This window comes from Zosterops lateralis (assembly GCF_965231275.1).
Source record: "Zosterops lateralis genome assembly, chromosome: 1".
NCBI classification, from domain to species: Eukaryota; Metazoa; Chordata; class Aves; order Passeriformes; family Zosteropidae; genus Zosterops; species Zosterops lateralis.
The window spans coordinates 69,318,237-69,338,496 of record NC_139762.1 but is presented as its reverse complement, the minus strand read 5'-3'; the positions used below and the strand labels follow the sequence as shown (position 1 = coordinate 69,338,496).

Here is a 20,260-nt window from a genome sequence, read left to right as displayed (position 1 = left end):
GGTGATAAATCCATTGCATTCTGCAATGACTCATGCCTGTGCCACTGTTGTTTGCCTGAGAACAGACCTCTGGCCCTTGCCCAGTAATGCGTGTGGGAACGTTGTTCCCGGTGTCTGACCTGCGGGAGTTATTCCAGCCTTAATGGCAGGATACCTAGTGTGTGTGGAGTCCCGTTCATGTCCACTGGGGAGGGAGGGCCCTTAATTTGTCTGGACGTGATATGAGCAATGACTTCTGACATGCACGTAGCAGAGATTTATTGCAAGCAAAAGTTGAAGTGTGATAATGCTACTGGGGTATTCTGTAATAATATGGTAAAACACTTGTCATCACTTCATCTCAGGCAGTGAAAGTCAATTGTATATGCTACACAGAGACAGATAAAAAACATAAGTATACTTAAAACTTCATATGGTTTGCATTTTTCGTAACAGCTCTCCTGACTCTAATATAAGACAGGTTTTAATTTTGTTTTGGGTAAGTGGATGTGCTTACAGTCTCACACCCACAATTCCATGGCTTTAAATAGAATCACTCCCAGGGTGCATAAAAGAACACATGCTGTTATGTGAAGGATTTATCCAGGATGCCAGGATTGTATTTATTGCTGGGAACAAACTGAATAAAATTTTCTATTCCATTCTGACACTAGCCCATGGAGAGCAGCCGTATCTATGGTTTCAGTGCAGATCCTTCCCTTTCCCTGACGCAGGATTTGGTGCGACCAACTGCTGCTGCAGGAATGGTAATTACTAATGACGGTGGAATCAGAATGGCCAGAGCAAGCCAAGGGAAGGTCAACGCAAAATGCCCTCCAAATGTATTTTTGAGCATGCTCAGAAGTAATCTTCACATTGCCTTTTCATATCTGTGCAGCACAGCCAGAGCCAGACTTCTAACACACATCCTTTGGTTTCTGGGATCATTTTGCTGTTGTCTTTTTCTAGCTGAGATTTCCATGCCCCAATTTGGGATGGCAGAGTTTATGAGCTCGTACCCAACCCTGAGCACAGAGAAACTCAGTCAGAGCAACTGTAGTGCTAACACTGTGGCAGCAAGCCTGTGAGGCAGATTCCTCTGTCCCAGGGCTTGGGTTAAAACCGCCAGACTCTGCATAAGCTGCTCTATCACATGGTGGCCGTTTTGGGTACTGTTGGCCTAAAATTGAACTTGTGACATGAGGTAAAAATAAAAAAGAAAATAAATCCCTCTGTATTGCATTACCGTATCCCTGAGGCATCAAAGTCGTGTGCTTGTCTCAGTCTGTACTCAGCCAAGAGAATTTAGCATCAAATTCCAAAATGTTGTCACCTGAAACGTTCTGGTAAAGGAAAAGAAAAGAAATCCATTGTACCAGGAATGACATTACTTTAGCATCCTTTTTCTCTTTTTTCAGATGACTTCTTGCTTTTTGTAGTTAGTAAAACAGTGCCTGATGTGCAATTTTATCACTGTCCCATAAGTTACAATGGCTTAATGGTGGAAATTTTTCTTACTTCCAACTCCAGTACACTGAAAACTGCAATAAAATCAAAAAGTGAAGTTCAGTGATGTGTTTAAGATAGCAGGCTCTTTATTTACACATATTATTCAGACAAGGATTCTAATTTTTAAGAACCCAACCGATAGTAAATATTTTTCTCAGTAGGAGTAAATTAACATTTCAATTCATTTATTTTAGATTAAAATTCAGAAATGTAACATCTTTGAAAACTCGTAGCAATCTGAGGAGAAAATGCATGAAGTTCAAAAGTGTGAAGCAAGAACTCTGGAAATTTGAGAGGGAAATGTAAATTATGAAATAAATTTCAGGTTAATTTTATGTTAATAACTCACTCTTTCTCCCAGCATTTTTTTCAATAACACTCTTCATAAATTTTATCTCAGTGCTATTGCTTTGTTATTCTTACTGTCCTAAAGGATTGCTCTTCTTCCTTCCCAATTATACCCTCAAACATCTATAAACATTATGAAGTGCTGCTTTATTATCTCTGAGCCTATCTGCCTGTGCTCTGGCAGTTCTCTGCTGCTCTTAGAATTTTTTTTACAGTACAACTAGTGGTTTAACCTGTCAGGGCTCCTTACTGGATAAGCACTGGCCAGACCTACAAACTTGGAGGAGAGAAGCTAGCAAGCTGCAGAGGCAGTTTTGACAGATGAGAGGAAAGGAAAGGAAGATTTGGAGAGAGAAAATGATTTTCTGGGTCATGGTATGGATAACAGCATTTTTGTTTCTGTGGAGATCAATAGTATTTTGGCCCATAGATCATGCTGTTCCTCTTACCCCCATCGAAAGGAGCACAAGTCAGCTTGTGCTTAGCTGTAAGTGTTTAAGCAATCCAGGAAAGAAATAGGAGGTAAACAGGTGTTAGAAGCAGGAACCAGGATCTTTTTATAGTCAAATGTTGCACTGTAAACATTTTGTGATCAATATCTACATTGTGATCATTATTCTGAGGCTGATAGTTTTGCTCCAGTGAACGTGCCAGTACTTGACTTGAAAGCCTCGCCTGTTTTCTTGTGGTTAGATCATGACCCCAACCAGCCCTTCCTGGCATGGGTCCCTAAGACTCCTCTGCCCTCACCGCAACCTGGGTACAACCCTTTACTTTAGCGGTGAGTAATCCTGTCAAATGGGAGCCTGCCTCTTTGTGAAGAGGCATTTTGTCTTACATTCATATAAAAATAGCAGGGAAAATTAATTCTGGAAGGGTAAAAAGGGAGGGGAAAGCGGGTCAAATATCTTTCCGAGTTGCCTGCTAGGTGGAGCCTGGGAAACATGTATTTGTTCTATATTCTTGTCTATGTAATTCAAATCTGAGTGGTCAAACTCTCACATACTTTCTGCAATTCAGATTTTTCTTCTTCTTTTCTTTTTTTATTCTTTTTGTTTTGTTTTGTGTTTGTTTTTGTTTTTCTATTTAGCTTTGAATTTCTTTCCCTTTTCTCTTAAACAGAATTTAAGGAAGCTCTTTGTTAGCAATTGTGACAATATCCCCCAAAATTGAAATGAAAGAAAGAGAGCATATGTGCATCCTTTCTGTATTTTTTCATTAATTTACTTTGTGTCACACATGTCACTTCCAATCTAACCACTTGAAGAATAAACAAACCATTGTGGACTTAAAAATCTGTTCAAAATTTTTTGGCAGGAAAAAAGGACTATATTAATTTTCATTGTTGGTTGAGGTTTCCCAACAAGCAGCTTTACTGTTTCGTTTTTGCCTCCAGCTAGCAACTAAAGATCAGTTATAAAACTGTATACAAATACTTCCACATATTGAAAGAACAATATTTTGACACTCAGTGACACAAGGAAAAAAAAAAGGAGTAATCTAGTTTTTGATAACACAATGAGAACTTTGTGTTCACCCGAGGTCCATGTGAGAAACACCATGTTGCGTTAACAGGGAAGGTTGACCTTTAAGGTTTATCTGGATTATAATTCTTGTGGTTTTTATTAATAGAACTGCCTACTAAAGTTTCACGAGTCCTCCCTGAGATCTGTAAAACAATTGGCCTATCTACTTAAGAGAGAGAAGTTAGACAGTGTTTCCCAGTATTTCCTACAGATGTGAGGGCTTTTGTTTCAGAAGACATTGATATTGTTTTCATTTGAGATGGTCCGCAAAGATTATCAGGTATTTTATTATCTTAGTAACTTTATAATTGTTGGATTATTATCTTTCAATGTATCAACTATACTCTTTCAACTTGAAAGACAAAATCATAGGCCTAAACACAGTTCTGCTCTGAACAAGTTCACCTCTAGGGCCAAACCATAGGATTTGACTAAATCAGCAAGCATGCTTCAAATTGCTTCTGTGGAAATTTCTCAACTGTAACTTCGAAAATTTCTGATAAAGTTTATAAAATTAGTCCCTAACTCATCCTGAGAGACTTGCTGTTTGTTTACTTTCCTGGGATTCTTAAGGTAAATTTTCCATTGTTTCTTGTCAAATGATGGGATTTTTTTCTCTCGGAGGAAAATGTTTTCATCTCAAATCTGTTCCCATTTACATTTTTTGTGTCGGCAATGTCTATGGTTTGCAAACGGCGCTCTTCTGAATGGAAGCAGCTGCCATGTCATAAGTACTCAATGTCTCCTCTGCGTGAGCAGAAAAGACACAGCTGAAGGAAAAACTTTGTACACAGACTTTGGAGTCCTTATGTTCAGCATTACATAGTTAAGGAAGAACCATATCAAAATGTATTTAAACTGATGAGATCTGATAGATACTTAAATGGTGTTCAGAAGGATTTTGCCATGAATGAGGGTTCCTTGAGCAACAGATCTTGCACCAACGCTGTGATTTTTGATAATCTGAGAAAACAGGATGATGACTCTTTAAAGGAAAGGAAGAGGCATGTGTCCTGCCCTTCATGGGAAGTACCTCTTTTGCTGGAGGTTTTGAGAAAGGGTTGAGCATGTGAAAAGTCACCAATTGCAATGATAGACAATGACTTTAACCCTGAACTTATGTTTGCCTTTCAAATACAAGTTGTGACAGCACAGTAAGTCTCTTACTTATTGGGTGTGCACCCTTGTTTTTTAAGTAGCTGAGCAAGAAGGGTTGTAATTTAAGGGGGGGAAAAAGCATAGCAGTACATTGATTATGCATACTCCCATATTCCTGCTGTCACTGGCTCCTTAGGAGTATCGGCGTGCCTGGCAGCACATCCCTGTGGTTTTCTTTGGCAAGAGTCTCCCTGCTGTGCTTGCCTTGACCTATAACATTGTCAGAAACAAGTACTAAAGCAATAGTCATTACTCTAGACTGAACTCCCATTGTGGCAGGGAGCATGGGATCATGCCCAACACTTTTGTATGTTGGCTGTCAGGCAGAGGCAGCTTACAATTTACTCTGATCACAACAATTCTGTGCTGCACTTCAGCTTCACTGGTGGCTTTCAGCCATGTGTGCTATGGCCTGTTGTGTGCAAAATGTGTAAGCAGATTATTCCCCCCTCCACCATGTTGTGTATTATATGTAAGCCTCACAGTGTCTTTATATAATCTCCTTGTATAACACACTCTGATGCCTACTGGGTACACCCAGGACACACCTACTCTTTTAACAGTCCCAGAAGTCAATCAGATGTGAGTGACTCAGCCCTCAGTGTAGCACCTTTTCTTCCTTCTCTGCCCCTCCAAAAGTGAGTAAATAGATAAACTGGGAGTTGGTTTGGGTTTAGAGCTCTGAGTCAATGTCCTGTCTCCCTTTTCTAAGGCACCATCATCAATTGTGGTGAGTTCTGCAGCAGCTTGAGAAACCACAGCCAGTCGGCTGGGTTGTGTCAGGAGGAGCCGGGTGGTGGCATCTGGAACTGCTCCGCATCCCAGGCAGGCAGGAAGTGCGTGGGCATGACATCTCCACACGTCGCTCGGCACGGGAGATGCCAAGCAGCCTCTATCAATGCCAGTGCAGTTGAACTGGGACAATGCAGAGAGGGAGGTGGTACAATAGCCCTGTCTTTTGTGGCACAAATGGAACAGTCCCTCATGATGCACACAGGAACAGCAGTCATGCCAGGCCTTTGTGCTCACCATATGGGGAGAAGACTCTCCTTTGCTCCCACATCCCTGTAAAGGCTCATCATGCTTTGGCCCAAAATGCTCAATTCTCCTTCTCAGCGGTGACCCCAGCAGGACAGCTATGTTTGGGATCACTAGAGTACCATATCCAACCCACTGAATGCTTCTGCCCACTTCTAGACAATAGAGTATGGAATACCATAAAGACAGAATTTCTATAAATGGTGATAATGTACTGTTGGGTCTCTCCAGGTGGTGATGGTTTCTGACTTAGTCAGAAATTGCTCCCTGATTGTTGACAGCCTTGAGGTAACCCATTCCTTCCGCAGTGATAAGTAAGTAGAGCTAGACATTCACCAGCCTCTGCTTCTTTGCCTCTGAAACTCACAGACAATGCACTATGCATCAGGCTGCAACTATCTGTTCCATCTCCTAAAGTAAACGTTAATGATTTGATTTGCTTTGATTTTTTTTTCCTCCACATGTGGCAAATACAAAGTCAGAATTTCTCTGCATAACACCTAGAAATACATACTAAAGTGGTTCTTTTTTTTTTTCTACAGTAGAATAGGTTTTTCTACAGTAGTATAGGTTTTGGAAAAAACTGCTGTGTAGCAGTGCATGGCTATAGTAATTAGTACCAACAGGAACATTTCCTATTTATCCCACTGTGAGACCTGTTCAGTCATATCTGTTTTGGGTCTTGAATTGGATGAGACATAGGAAAAGACTTTATATTTATTCTTTTGAATAAAAACATCTTTTATTTCTAGAGCAGAAATCATCAGCTGTACTTTAAAATCTTAAGAAGTTGTATTTATTTTTGCACTTGAATAGGAAGATACCTGATTACGAGCCCATTTTAGCTATACAGAGTGCAAGAGCAGACAGTGAAACTAAAGTCTCCAATATATAGAGTTAAACATAACCTCAACTACCGGGTCTTTGTTATCCATGGATGACAGCCCAGTTAATAAATGTTTTCCTACTGGGATACTAGACTGGAAGTTAATGGTGAAACACGTCTACAACATAGTCTAGATTCTCGAGACAAGCAGACACATCACAGCCATAGTGGCGATGGCATGCACAAAATATATCTGTATGGGGGTTGTGTTCATCAAACTTGAGTTTTCCCACTTACTAGCCCAGGTGCAAACACTGCATAAGCAAAGAAGTTTGGGCAGGGAGAAGACTAGTTAATGTTTTGGATATGTTGCTTGAAAATGCTGCTTACTACTGCAGGGGTTTATATAAAGAAGAGGGTAGAGGGGAAAGATGAAAGAGGAAAGATTTTGGCAGAGGCTGGAGTTCAGGCATGCAGAACAGATATCCTAGTCCACATAATCATAAAAGTGTGTCAGCTTGCTAGACTAGCTACATATCTCCTGTTAGGTTTCTGTCTTTAAAAGTAAATGACATAGAAGTGCCTTTAGACTTTGTGACTCACCAGACCAGAGCCAAAAAGAGTTCAAATATGAAAAATATGTTTTGTCACTTTTGCCATTAGCAGAAAAGTCTTACTCAAAGAGAGTCGAAGCCTGAATTGTTTCCATGGTAGTTTTCTCCTCCTATTCAACATCTACCCATATTTTGATATCTGGACCAAGCCAAAAGCTAGGGAGAGGGTGGCTGAACTGAACACAAGTAATTTCTTTATTTGCTGTCAGCCCATCCAAAAAAGCCTTTACAAAGTAATACAGGAAAATCCACAATTCTCAGTTCCTGCACCAGAAAAATTCCTAAAATATATGACCTTGTGATGGTTAAAAGATAGCCAGAACCAAAGCTGGGCATTGTTTTTATCCCAGTTCAGCCATGTCATGGGTCATGTGGTTCAGCATGTGAACAGGAAGGTGAGAATGGGTGAACTTTTGCCTCAGTTGTGCAGTCCATCAGAGAATAAATGGAGCAAATCACTCTGCAGCTGGATCAGGAGGTGAACGGCTGAATACCTCTCACACAGAGGCCTTTGTGTTCTGGACATGATCTAGCATTATGATGGGACCCACTAATCTGAGGCTTTGTAGCAATTACTAACCCATTATCACGCTAGAACATGAGATCATTTATCTTCTAATTCAGAGTGTCACCTGTTCTTCATTTGCCAGTCAATAACCATTAATTACTTTCAGTGGAAATTTAAACAAAACTTTTCCCCTCTGTTAAAACCAGTAAGCCATTCAGTAATGACAAATAAACCTGGAGCTGTATCACCCCCTTTCCACTCGTTCTCAGCCTTGACTCTGGTACAATATGGTTTCTTAAAGGAAATGCCTAGAAATTCATAGGTCAAGGAGCTTTATTAGTCTGATGTGAGGAGAATCACATTCCTGGCGCTTGATGTAGGGAAATGATATAGCTACTGCCTGTACCTAGATGTCTTATTGGTTGTTGTGGGCTGTACCTGAGGAAATATAATTTTGACCGTGGGACTTGTTCAGTGTTTTTCTTTTCTTCTGGCTTGCCTTGGCATTTTTTTACAGACTGTTCATGCAGACCCATTCAAAGCTACAGCATTTGGTCACCTTCCTCAAAGCAAAACAGAGCTATCATTTACTTTGTAATTTTTAGCATGTTAATTTTTTCGTACCTGATTGGATTGAGGTAATTCTATGAGCCAATAAGTGCGAATGCCAGAAAAATAAAAGAACCCACAGTGACAGATTCTCAAGTAACCATTAATCTAAACATTCTTTCCTGGTAGGATTTGAAGCAAAAATCACTTTTAGCAACTCTGTCTGCATTGTTTGGTCATTTCTAAGTTGATCCTGTTGAAATTTACTGCAGTTTAAATTGCCTTGCTAAGACAGTGATTGCTTGCTTTTTGAAATGGTAGACAAAAGTTGATAAATCCAAATGCATAAACCTCATTGAGGCCACTGTCAAAGGCTGGTTTTCTGTTAGTATTTTTCAGCTGCCTCCTTCAGTGTGGGGTGTGTTTTAGAGTAAAGAGAATCTTTCAACTCTATTTCATATTAATACAAAAAGTAAAGCGTAAATATTTTAAATACTCGCTGGATAGTTGAATGTCATGGCATAAGTGCCTGCACTGAAGCTGTGTCAAAGGAATTACAATACTGAGGTGTTTAAAAGTGGAGAGGTGGCAAAAAAATTGTTGGAAGTCTGAGCTTGCTTCTGCTTAGACATATAAATAATACTTTACCAACAGTCATAATAAATAGCAGGTGCTTATGCTAATTGCCAATTCAGTCAAACAATGTACCATTTTTGGGTAAGGGGGGATTTCTACCAATAAATGAGGTTTTTTGAATGATTGTCTAATGTTGGAAATTCTTATTTGCCCAAATAGCGCTCTCTCATACGTGGAAGTGTATGACTTCTTAAGGAAGCTAGACTGCTGTAGGAAGCCTGAAGGTTTGTGAAATCAGGGACTAGGCTGCAAGAACCAAAACTATCAACCACTTATTTTAGATACTCCTATTACCTTTCTGTGCAGCAGCTGCTACTGTGAATCTTGCAAGCTTGTCCAGTCATGAAGAAACAGGAGTTGGTGATTTACGATGACCTCTCAAATCAGCAGGGAAACCCCAGTGTTCCAAAATCTCATGTAAGAGATACAAGTTAAGACATCTCCTCCCCACAAGATGAGTTTCATCAGCCAGTTGGGGATTTCTGCGTCATTGGCTAGGATGTTCAATCCTGGAAAGGAAAAATAAAGTTGCTGCCATTGTCCTGCCCAGCAGGTCCTCTCCCTAAAGCACAATTTATAATTTATGTCAAGGACTTACACAGCAGTTGCCCAAACCCGAGCCTTCCATGCATGTTCAAGAAGTAAAAAGGTTCAAAAGGAACATGTTAATAAAATCTTGTCAAAACTTTGGAAGATGCATAAAATAATAACTGTAAAGAAAAATGGCTTGCACCTAGAACCATTTAAGTGGAATGTATTGCCTTGCTATGCAGGACACTGATTTATTTGGAATAGAGAGGAAAAATTGAATATTTCAGGTGGTATTTACCAAGAGAAACTGAGCTATCCCAAAGCTTTTATTAATCTGATTTGCAGAGTATCCACTACCATCAAGGGACCTACTAAAGTTGTTTTCTTTAAAGCTGATGTGAAAAGGTCAATGCAAATAGCATTGTGGATTACAATGTGAGAGGATGACAGTCCTTTTTACCATATGGAGCAAGGGTTGAATTATTTTGTTTCTTTCTTCTGGTTATTTATTAAACGAGGATCATGCCATACAGGTAATCCCTTTTCCTCTCCAAAGGAAATGAAGTGTTTGCATCATTTTGATGGATCTAAAGTAATAATTAATCTGTACAAGTACAGCTCCTATGCAGTCAAACAGTCCAGTCACTAGAGCACTGCCCTGCACATCAGAAAACTGAAATGTACCTGCAGTGATATATCTCAGACAAGTCGCACATATCTTTGAATACCTCTTTTCCATCTGCTTTCCAGCTTTCCTGCTGACTTAGCCAGCCAGCCCTCTGAGATGGCGCCCACCCATCATTACTTGTTGTGGGAGAGGATTTTGTGAGACATTGCTGTGGGAATTAAGAGCTGCTCCCATGAAATGCAAACATGTTGACAATCTGATGAAGTTTTGCTTCGAAAGATACTGTGAAACTCTTGCTGCACAAACAGTCCTCTGAAACTGGTGTTAATGGTTGTGTCGCTTTTCCACCAGGGTTTTCTCTGTTCCTGTGTCAAAAGTTTCTTCTACAGTACTTAAATATGTAACATTCAACACATATTCAGCAGGGACACTGGATTAACTTGGTTAAATAACTTTTTTAATACTTACTCTTAACTAAAATCTCATCTTAGGCAAAACAAATGTGGCAGAAGAAACAGCCAGAAGGATCCATATTTTCATGCTTCAGTGTGCTTGACATCATTGTGTAGCAGACAGACAACAGCACTCTGGACTGAAATATTACAAAATTTTGCACTTTTCCCCATATCAATGTCAGTTCATGCAGTGCTTTAAACAAGTGAATCCATGCTCATGAGCACTAAACCAATTCTCAGTGTTCAAAAGTAAACATATTAAAGTCTCCCCTGCAGAAACTCCCGCTGTGAAACAAATTGAAAATCAAATACAGCATTGTTTTCTGTAATAAGAAATAATTGAACTCTTTTCAGAGTTGCACTGAACTGGTTAATAGCCACTGTGTAAAGAAGGTGCTAATTTCCTCAGCTTGAGGTATGTGTGTGTACGTGTAGTTATTTCCAAATCAAAAATGCCGTAATACAATATCATGTACCAGGGAGGCCACTTACATGTACACTGAATCTGACTTTGTTTATCTTTCTGCAGGCCATGTGGTTGATGCTGCAAACGGATGAGCCTGAGGACTTTGTCATAGCCACTGGGGAGGTCCACAGCGTCCGTGAATTTGTGGAGAAGTCATTTAAGCACATTGGGAAAACCATCGTGTAAGTATGAGGATGAGAGAGTAGCCACAGGCTGAACATTTCTAGCCTCTCATATTTGCTGTGACAAAACAAAGTATCTTTTGTCTACCTTCTTCTTTTTTTCCCCCCCTCACTTTCTGCTTGTAACATATGAGACTTTCCATGCATGAATGACTGCCGCAGCACATATGTCTAGTGTTGCCCCCTAGATCATAAGTTAAAAAGGTAGATGGGTTAATCCTAATTTTCTTATCGAAGTCTTCATTCTTTTTTCTCCCTGTCTTGGGGTAGGGAAGCCCCTCCAAAGATGCTAGTAACCAGTGTGCTGATCATCACCTTCCTGCAAGAGGAGCTTTTCTGCCCATCTCTCCATTTTGTGCCCCAAATCCCCACAGTCCTGCCTCCATCCTCTGTGATATGAAGAGGTGACACCTACCAGCCCTGTTCTTTCCAGGTGTCAGCCCATCAGCCACACTACAAGGCTTATGTAGCAAACCCCTCTACATTCCTATCAGCTCTTCCCCTACTAAGCTGTAGAAATGTTGAGCAGTGGGTGCAGAATGTTTACAATGCATATTCCACATAGTTTGATTGAAAATACGAAATTCCTTCCCAAGGCCGTATAATAAAACCAGGATGGCTTGGTGAGCGCTTTCTGTAATTTATATTTTTATTGTTTATTATTTTTTCAATTTCCCTCCTTCTGTATCTTCTCTGGGCCCCATGCATCAACATACCAATCTCAGCTGGAAAAGGGAGAGGAAAGCCACAGGCTCTTCCATGACGCTAGCGCCAGGGCTGTTCCTCAGGCCATCAAAGTCACTTGTGCAGCTGGTGAACTTTTGACAGGGCCAATAAGTTTTACTTGGGAACAAAAACTTGACAAATTCAATAAATATGCAGAAGTGCACAGATATATACAATATTATTTGAACAGCCAGTGGGTGGCTGGGGAGGTAATAACATTTTCTCCTCAATGAGTTTTTAGTCTGGTTTCAATTTTTGGCATCAACTTCCAGAAAAAGAAATTCTGATGAGGGAGAGAGAGACCGTATAAATAGTATTTCTAACCCAAAAGCTCAGTTTGGGGAATAAGCTTCTCTCCATATTTTTCCCATTTCTTGATTGCAAGAGGTCCTTGTGGTCACACATTGTCCCATATACCTTAACAGTAATGAGGTTTGAGAGACTAAAGGGGAGATAAAAGGAGCTCTAATAATTGTTTTTTCTTTCTTAATTTTTGTTCTCTTTTAATAGTTTTGTTTCTTGTGTTTATAAGCTAATTCTATCTAGTAAGAATGGATAGGAAAATGCTGCAGATTCAACTGCTTCATACAAGTAAGAATTCTAGTGATTTTGAGAACTACCATATCCCTGTCTAATATTATTTGTTGAAGCAACAATTAATGTTTGGTGAACAACTTTTTCACCTTGATTACCTACAATTAGAGGCTGATATGTAAAAGTCAGTACCTAGCTGAATGTCTTCATTTGCAGATGTTCCCCACATCACAGTTTCTTTTGATGTCACTAAATTTATCCCTTAGTTTAAAACTGAACTCTCTGCTTTGGTGTTGGTCTAAGAAGTCTCAGCATTTCCCAAGAGTAACAAATCAGCATGTGTTTTTCAGACAGCAAATTAAGTCCTCGAGAAAACCTAAAGAAAACAACAATGTCAGAAATAAAAGTGAAAGTACTTTTATTAATAGCTTCTGTTATAGAGGGGATATTAAAGGATTACTTTAGATTTAGTTGTTCCAAACACTCAAAATTTTGTGTCCTGTTAGTTTAATTTTTTTGCTCACATGTGGCTCCATATGGTAGACTGTGTATCATTTATGTTGATGTTTAATGCAGTCAGTATTTGGATTGAACCAGTCACAATCTGGTCTCTCAGAAAAACTTCACAATATAACTCCAAATGTGAAGTAGAGCAGGTATTTTGCGTGTTCAAAGGCACAGTTGCCTTTTTTTATTACTAATCAATAACAGTAATTTGCAAAAATTCTATAAGGACTCACATGACACCTAGCGACATGAGTTTTTAGGAAATAAAACCCATGTCACTAATAAATTGTTTTAGAAATGGGGGCTTGGGTTTCTAGTCCCCCTGGCCCTTCTGAAGTTTTTCTTTCCTGTGAATAAATTTTAAATTCCTCTAAGCCATTTACAGGTGATAAATAAATATCTATACATACAGGGACTCAGGTGACATTTTAAGTGCTAGTGATAATTTTGTTGTCGATCATTTTGACAGTGGCATAACCCTGAACATTTTGCATGTAGCCTCTTCAGATAAACCAGCCATTCTTTCCCCCTGCTCCCAAGCTGAGAATAACATCAGAACTCACCCACTACTCATCCTGTAGCCATTGCTCATCTTTGAAATTGCACTAAATGTAAAATATTCCTCAGGATTTGGGAAGTTTTGTTAAGAACCTCCACAGTTTTTCCAGGTGTCAGCCTGACCCATGCTTTTGCAGCACACATACGCACTCCCTGGCCAGCTGTCTGGTAACCTGTCTTTGAAAGCCCCAATGAATTTCTATTCCCACCTCCTCCAGTTTGAATACACCTCCTTCAGGGAGTAGCCTGGCAAAAAAATCCTCCCTTTTAGCATTGTGAGACCCCACTGGTGAGTCCCATTTGTCTGTTACTTTACAATTTATGAGGCACCTAAGAAGCAGTGCACCAGAGTGCAGTGGCTAAACAAGTTCCCACAAGGATGGCTGCTTTCTTCCTGTTACTGTTCCTCAAAGTTTGGCTGAGTTATCTGAGGTTTCTGGGGGGGGGTTGCAGGATTACAGGTATTCTGAAATTTTTCAACCTCAAAAATTTACCTGGGAGATTTCCAGCAGCCTTTTCCACTGCTATAAGCAATGGCACATCTTCCCAATACTGCTGTACAACCTGCCTTTCAAAATTGATGAAATGATAATGTCCAGGATAGATGTCATGGCAAACAAAAGTTGGCAGAGCTCATACCACATCTGAGAAAACTGGGACATATGCAGAGGCTCTTAACTATCCCTGCTTTGTGCTTTGTTAGGGAGAGTTGCAAATGTAAAATTTCCACTGTCATATCATGATACTGCAGAAGAGAACAGGAAAAAGTCTGCCTCATCAACCAACTAAAAATACCGATTTTATTTTTTAGGGTTTTTGTCTTCCTAGCAATTCACATTAACTTATACAGCTGAAAATCCAGGACAGCCTAAATATGTCTTTACAAGAACATAACATAATATTCTGTTCTAGCCAGTCATTAGCACATGTCAGGACTATGTCTTCTAGCCAAAACAAGAGAGAGAGAAGCTTTACTACATTTTTGTAACTAATGAAATCTACAGCTGCAATAAGACTGATTCTCTCTCTGAAATGGACTGTGAAGTGTTCATGGAAGTTTATCTACCTTCCGTGGCTTTTTTCCTCTTAGATTTCTTTTTCAAGGGAGAAATTTCAAATTATATTTGTATAGTCCTCTGAATCATTCAAATTCAGTCCTTTGTACTAACAGGAAAGCCTCAGAGCTACAAATATTTTTCCCCTGTAAGGATTACATTTTTTTTTCTTTTACTTTCCCTTCTGCCTATTACTAATTAAGTAGTACTTGGGGGAAACACTTCCCGCCTATAATTTGAACTACAGCAGGGTAAACGAAACAGGCAAACGCTTGTCTTGACTAATTTTCTGCCATTAATCTTATTAAATGAGAACAGGATTGCAAAGATAGCCTGAAACCACTACAGCACTCAGAGTTCCTTGCAGACTGCTACAAAGACTCCAGTCTGCAAATGTAGAAACTAAAAAAAAAAAAAAAAACAAAAAAACAAAAAAACAAAAAAAAAAAAAAAAAAAAAAAAAAAAAAACCACAAAAAAAAACCCACCAAAAAACCAGGAAAAAAAAAAAAAAAAAAAAAAAAAAAAAAAACCAACCTGTTCAAGCTGCAAAAAGATTTATTGTGGTTTTTATTAATATAAAAATGCATGCACATTTGTTACAGAAATATTCATTGCTTCCAGGATCAGAATTAATTCAGAAAAAAAATGAATATTTTACTCTAGCCATTTTGTTCTACATACAAATTTTATCTTAACTAACATGCTAGTTGGTCTTATAAAAGATCAGCCCAAAGCAAGGAAGTTTTTAGATAAGCTGTAAGGTCTTCTGAGGTGAACTCCTGTGGCCTCCTCAGTGGCAGTGAAGGTTGAACTGAAATTGAACCGAGGGAGAAGAGTTTTTCTGGTTTGTTTGTTGAGGGTTTTTTGTTTGTTTGTTTTTTTCTTTTTATCTCAAAATGGAAGGCTGGGTTACAGAAACACATGAGATTTGCAGGATTGCTGTAGGAATGGAAAGCATGTGGGACATGGAGGAGGAGCCATCAGTAATCATCAGCAAAACAGCTGCTATTTCCAGATCTGGCTTTTGCCCACCAAAAATTGCTGGCTGGCCAGTGTTGTGTGTTGTATTTTAAAAAGAATAGAAAATGAGAAGCTTTCAGATGAAGAGGAAGGGAACAGAATCTCATACAGTAACTAGAGGCATTTTGAAGAGAGGAGGTTGAAAGGAACCCAGCCATGTGAGTGAAGAATGTTGGCTTGGGTGAACCTTCACAAAAAAGAGTCCTCACTTAGGACTGCACCAGTTTTGTCAAAACAGAGTATATATTTCAGGGGGCATTTAACCCACCTCACTGGGAAAATTAATTCTTTCAGCTGAGCAGGCCCTCATTACATTCTTATTGATACAAGGTTTTATCTGCAGGTAGACACAGTAACTGTTTCAGAATTGAAATTAGGGCTGAAGACTGTAATAGCTTAATTATCTGGCTACATAAGAGGTATGAGAGTTTCTCCAATAAAGAGACTAGGTAAGAATGAAATATGGTGCTTCGTAGGAATTTCCATATATCCCACTCCTGAAATTAAATTAAAATATTTGTCACAAATGCAATTTGGAAAAATACCTGATTTCAGGTCAGCTGGACTTCTTTGGGTTTTTTTCCTAACCTCCACTTTAAGAAAGAATAACTTATGTTAGAATTTTTAGAGCCATTCTGAAAGAAAGAAAATAAACCATTCTGAAAATGTAAAAGCCTCTCTTTTAGCTATTATTAATATAATTTTGTATCAGGCTGACTAATGGAACTTACTCGAAACTAAAACTTTTCTTTCCATAATGCCTTGATTTTCACAGAAGCATTAATTTTCTTTGAGAAAACATTTTCTTCCCAACATCAACGTTCATAAATTGGAGTAAAGGGACAGAGCTTTAAAAGCTTTCCAATGAACTGGAAAGAAAAAGAAAAAAAGAAACAAAAAATAGGGAGCCTAGCATGTATTCTTATTTATCATCTTGTAATGTGGAGAGTTGCAATTAAAATTTTAAAATCTGAGCTTTACAATGCTTGGATGATTGGACTAGTAAAAAAAAAAAGAAATATTGAATACCTGATTCATCAGAGCTTTTGAAAAAAAGTTAATACATTCCTTTATGGTAGCATGCTTTTTTTTTTTGATTTAAGCACAAGGCCATGGTTAAGCAATCCTTGTATCTATGACTACTTTGATGTATCAGAACTGCTGGCAGTGTTGGTGGTTGAGTTGGTCACAATGGGACATACGAAGAGTCGTATTTAAAGTTTCTCTGCAAAAGATTACTTGCAAAAGATATTAATGATCTGTTATATGGTGTCAGTTTTGCTGTTTATAATGTGCCAGGACAGAATGAAGTGCTTTGGCTTAATTTTGTGTGTAGCAGAAATCAAGCCACAGATCTGAGAAATCTACACAAATGGTGTATCATATTAGCTGTGGAGGAAAGGCAAAACCCTCATACAATTTTATTTCTATTTCATCTACTGTTCAGTGTAAATGTGAAAATATTTTCTACTGGCATTTATTTCATTATAAAGGTGATAATGATAGTTTTATTTTTCAGAAAGAAGCTGAGCAGCTGTAGCCTCTAGTGGTTTTGAATATTTTTTTAAAATGCTATGGGTTCTGTTTCTATGTAAAGACCAAGCAAGGAGATGAAATGCATATACATGTTCTGTTTATCTCTGCTTCTGTGAAAATTTTCATTTTTATTTGATTTCCTCACCACCCCCAAAAATATATGTACTTTGACTTGTTGCCTCCTAAATTACAGCCAGACCATTTGGTCCATTGCAGTGTTATTCCCACCCCTCCTCAATTATCCTGCCCGCCTGTTTCCTTCCCTGCCCACCTCACACCCTACCAGGTGGGTACCCAGGCTTTTCACTCACATAAAATCTTCTATATCTGTGGGAGTTTTCATTGCTTGCAGCTTGCTCTCTGACTGAATAGTTACAGGAAATGAAAAATAATTGGAAACTCCAAAAATAAAAAACCCACAGAAGCATTCATCAACACTGATAATAAGTATTGTAACAATAGTGATATGTTAATGATAATAGATATTACATTAGCCTTAAATTAAATGCAATCCATCCCACTGTAAATCCAGAGTTTAAAAGCCCTTGATGTGAAGAACTTTTCAAGCAAGTAAACCTGCTCATGCATTTGAATCTTAGTTTTATGGGAAATTGTGAGGTCACCGATAGCAGTGGAATCCACCACGGCTGACCATTGACTGTCACCCCAAAGGACCCATCTCCAGCAGCCAGGCACTCAACATGGAAGTGGAGGTGCAAAGTGCATCAAACCTGCTCTGTCAGGAGCAGTTCCGTGGTCTCTCCCATCCTTCTCCAGGTGCAGAACATGCTGGCACATGGCTGAGGCCATCACCTGTGACAGGAAACCCATCCCTTGCTTCAGTGGGAGGATGAAGCTGTGCACACAGCATGGGGCAGGCAGTGGCCTCGCTGCAGAGGCTCCTTGTCTGCAGGAGCAGCATTCTGCACAGAGCCTGCACCAGGCCAGCAGGTGCCTGCTGGGAGCTCTGGGCTCTGCCACCAGTTGAGCTTGGGGGGAATCCACTCCCTATCCTCTATGAATGTAACCCAGTCCTGATGAGCCAAACTTTCTCCAGCCAAGGATCTTTTGTGTTTCCCCCAAGTTACACAAGGCTGTTTTTGTGCCTGTGTGGGCATCTGCCCTGCAGATCAGAAAGCTGGGTAGTCTTGTGGCTGGAGCTAGCTGAAACCACAGCACAACAGGAGGGTTTACTCCTGCCCTTTCCACCATGCTTGTGCTTCAGGATAATTTGGCATGGCATTTTCCAGTTAACAATTCTGACTGCAATTTGACCATAAATTAAGATGGTTTTGGTTGGTTTTTTTCTCTTGCCTTGTGGTTTGAGAGAGAGGGGAGGAGGAGTTGGTTGGCAAAATGGATGTCTCGGTCCTGGTGTCAGACTGGCCCCTGCACAGTTGCTTTTATCAGCTGTATGGTGATCCCAGCTGTGAGCACCGAGGTGCCAGGAGTAATTAGAAGTGCAGCTATCAAATGTTACTTTTTCACAATAAGAAGCACTTTTTTTTTTTTTTTTTCTCCCTGTGAACTTTTCACATTACTGGGTTGAACAAAACGGGTGGAGATTTCTCCTTAAGCTATTTCTATTGTTATATAACTTTGATAGCGACATTAAGTGAGTCTTTACTGGCTCGGCTGAGCCTTCTGGAGCCTTTTGGGTGTTAAATGGGGTTCTCTGCTCAGTGACCTCCAACAACAGCTGACGTCTCCTGATCTAAGCGCTTCCTGTTGTTTTACTGGTGACGGTTGGTTTTCTATTAAGCTCATTTGAGTCCTGCACATTTTTACCCTCTGCCCTTTAAAGGGAGGGACTAATGTTAGTTTTGGCTTCTGAATGAAAACTTCACAGTTCAAGCTCACAACAGAGCAACTGAAAAAAAAAAAAAAAAAAAAAAGAAAAGAAAGGAAGAAAATTTTAATTATAAATCATCTTTAGCATCATGGCATGCCCATTAACAGCTGACTTCACTGTCACTATTATCTGTAGGATATTGTTTTAATGTGAAATGTTCCCAGTATCAAGCATCCTACAGGCTTTGCTAGTCATTCAAAAGTCATGAGTTGTGCTTAAAAACTTGTGAGATTTAAAAACTTGCAATAATGCATATTTGGTATTTCCTTCTGCCTTTCAGTGTTTAAACCTTCATGGGTACACAGAGGTCACATTTTCAGACTTTCCTCCTTAGCCCTCAGGGCTAGAAACTCAAAAATGAAGGCTGAGATTGTCAAAGAATTAAATTCTTCTAGGAGCTTGAGGGGGCAGGGGAACAAGGAGAAATCATATCTGTGACAAAATTCCAAGAGCTGGGAGAAAAATTATTAAGTGGGAGGCTAGGGGTGCTTTTCTTTCCTTGCTGGTGACTGAGGCTAAATGATCTAAATCACAGTGCTGATTTAATTTATATAGATTTTATTTAAACATTTAAAAAAGCTAGTGGATTTCATCATCACATTTTTAAGCCAAGCTGGTTCAGAGCCCCATGGTATATACTTAAAAGCAAAAAGCTAAGAGAGGATAGAATTTCAACCATAACTCTGGATTTTGTATATTCACTGGGTGGAGTTTGATACACCGATGTACGTTCCTACATGTACCATCAGAAGTGTTTATTTGGACTGGGAGCGTTGTGCCCAGGCTTCCAGGCTGCAGCCTGACCTCCCCAAAGGCAGAGCTAGTCACCCACCAAACCATTCCTCTTCTGCTGCTCCCGAAACCAGGGCAGTCTCTAAGAAAATGCTTCACAGTGCAACTAGATCACATAAATTACAGCAAATTGCAGGCTGTTCAACACATATGAAACTAATTTGGAGGAAGGGACCTGGCTTTCAGCTCACAGGTAGCAAGTAGAGTTTACAATACGTGTATGTCGAGGTAGGAATGAAAACCCAAGAACTGTTTTTATTTCGTTTTTTCTAGTTAAGCACAAATTAAATTATGCAGGTTAATGCTATTCAAACAGAGCTTCACGTCTATAAAATTAACAGATTAAAGAGTTCCTGAAAGTATTGGCCAAAATGCAAGAATTAAAAATATTTTAAGAAAACAGCTTTGAACCAATCCACAAATTAAAAACCTCACTGTCATATTTATTTGCAGATACATGAGACATTCTGAAATCAGGGCATTTTATTTTCCCTAAGCATTATATGTTTAATTTGGAAGTCCTGCATTTTAGACCTTCCACTGAATCAAAAACCAAAACAAAGAGACTTCAAAAGCCATTGTTACTCTATTCAAGTCTAAACTCTCCCTTTGTTCCTTTAGCTAATGAGTTTATACTGTCCTGCAGGGAGAATTGACACCAGCCTCAAGTAAATGAAAGCAGGCCAAATGTTGGTAAGATCAGAGCACTAAAGTAATTATGGGTT

The 20,260-nt window shown here is 39.3% G+C and overlaps 1 protein-coding gene across 1 annotated transcript in view; it reads left to right on the top strand.

The window, feature by feature from the left end:
* The window catches only part of GMDS (GDP-mannose 4,6-dehydratase), a 406,821-nt gene that overhangs the window by 311,686 nt on the left and 74,875 nt on the right, over positions 1-20,260 (top strand). The window contains exon 8 of the mRNA XM_083864918.1: positions 10,835-10,953. Coding sequence (XP_083721044.1) covers positions 10,835-10,953 — 119 coding nt within the window. The remainder of the gene's footprint in view (positions 1-10,834; positions 10,954-20,260) is intronic.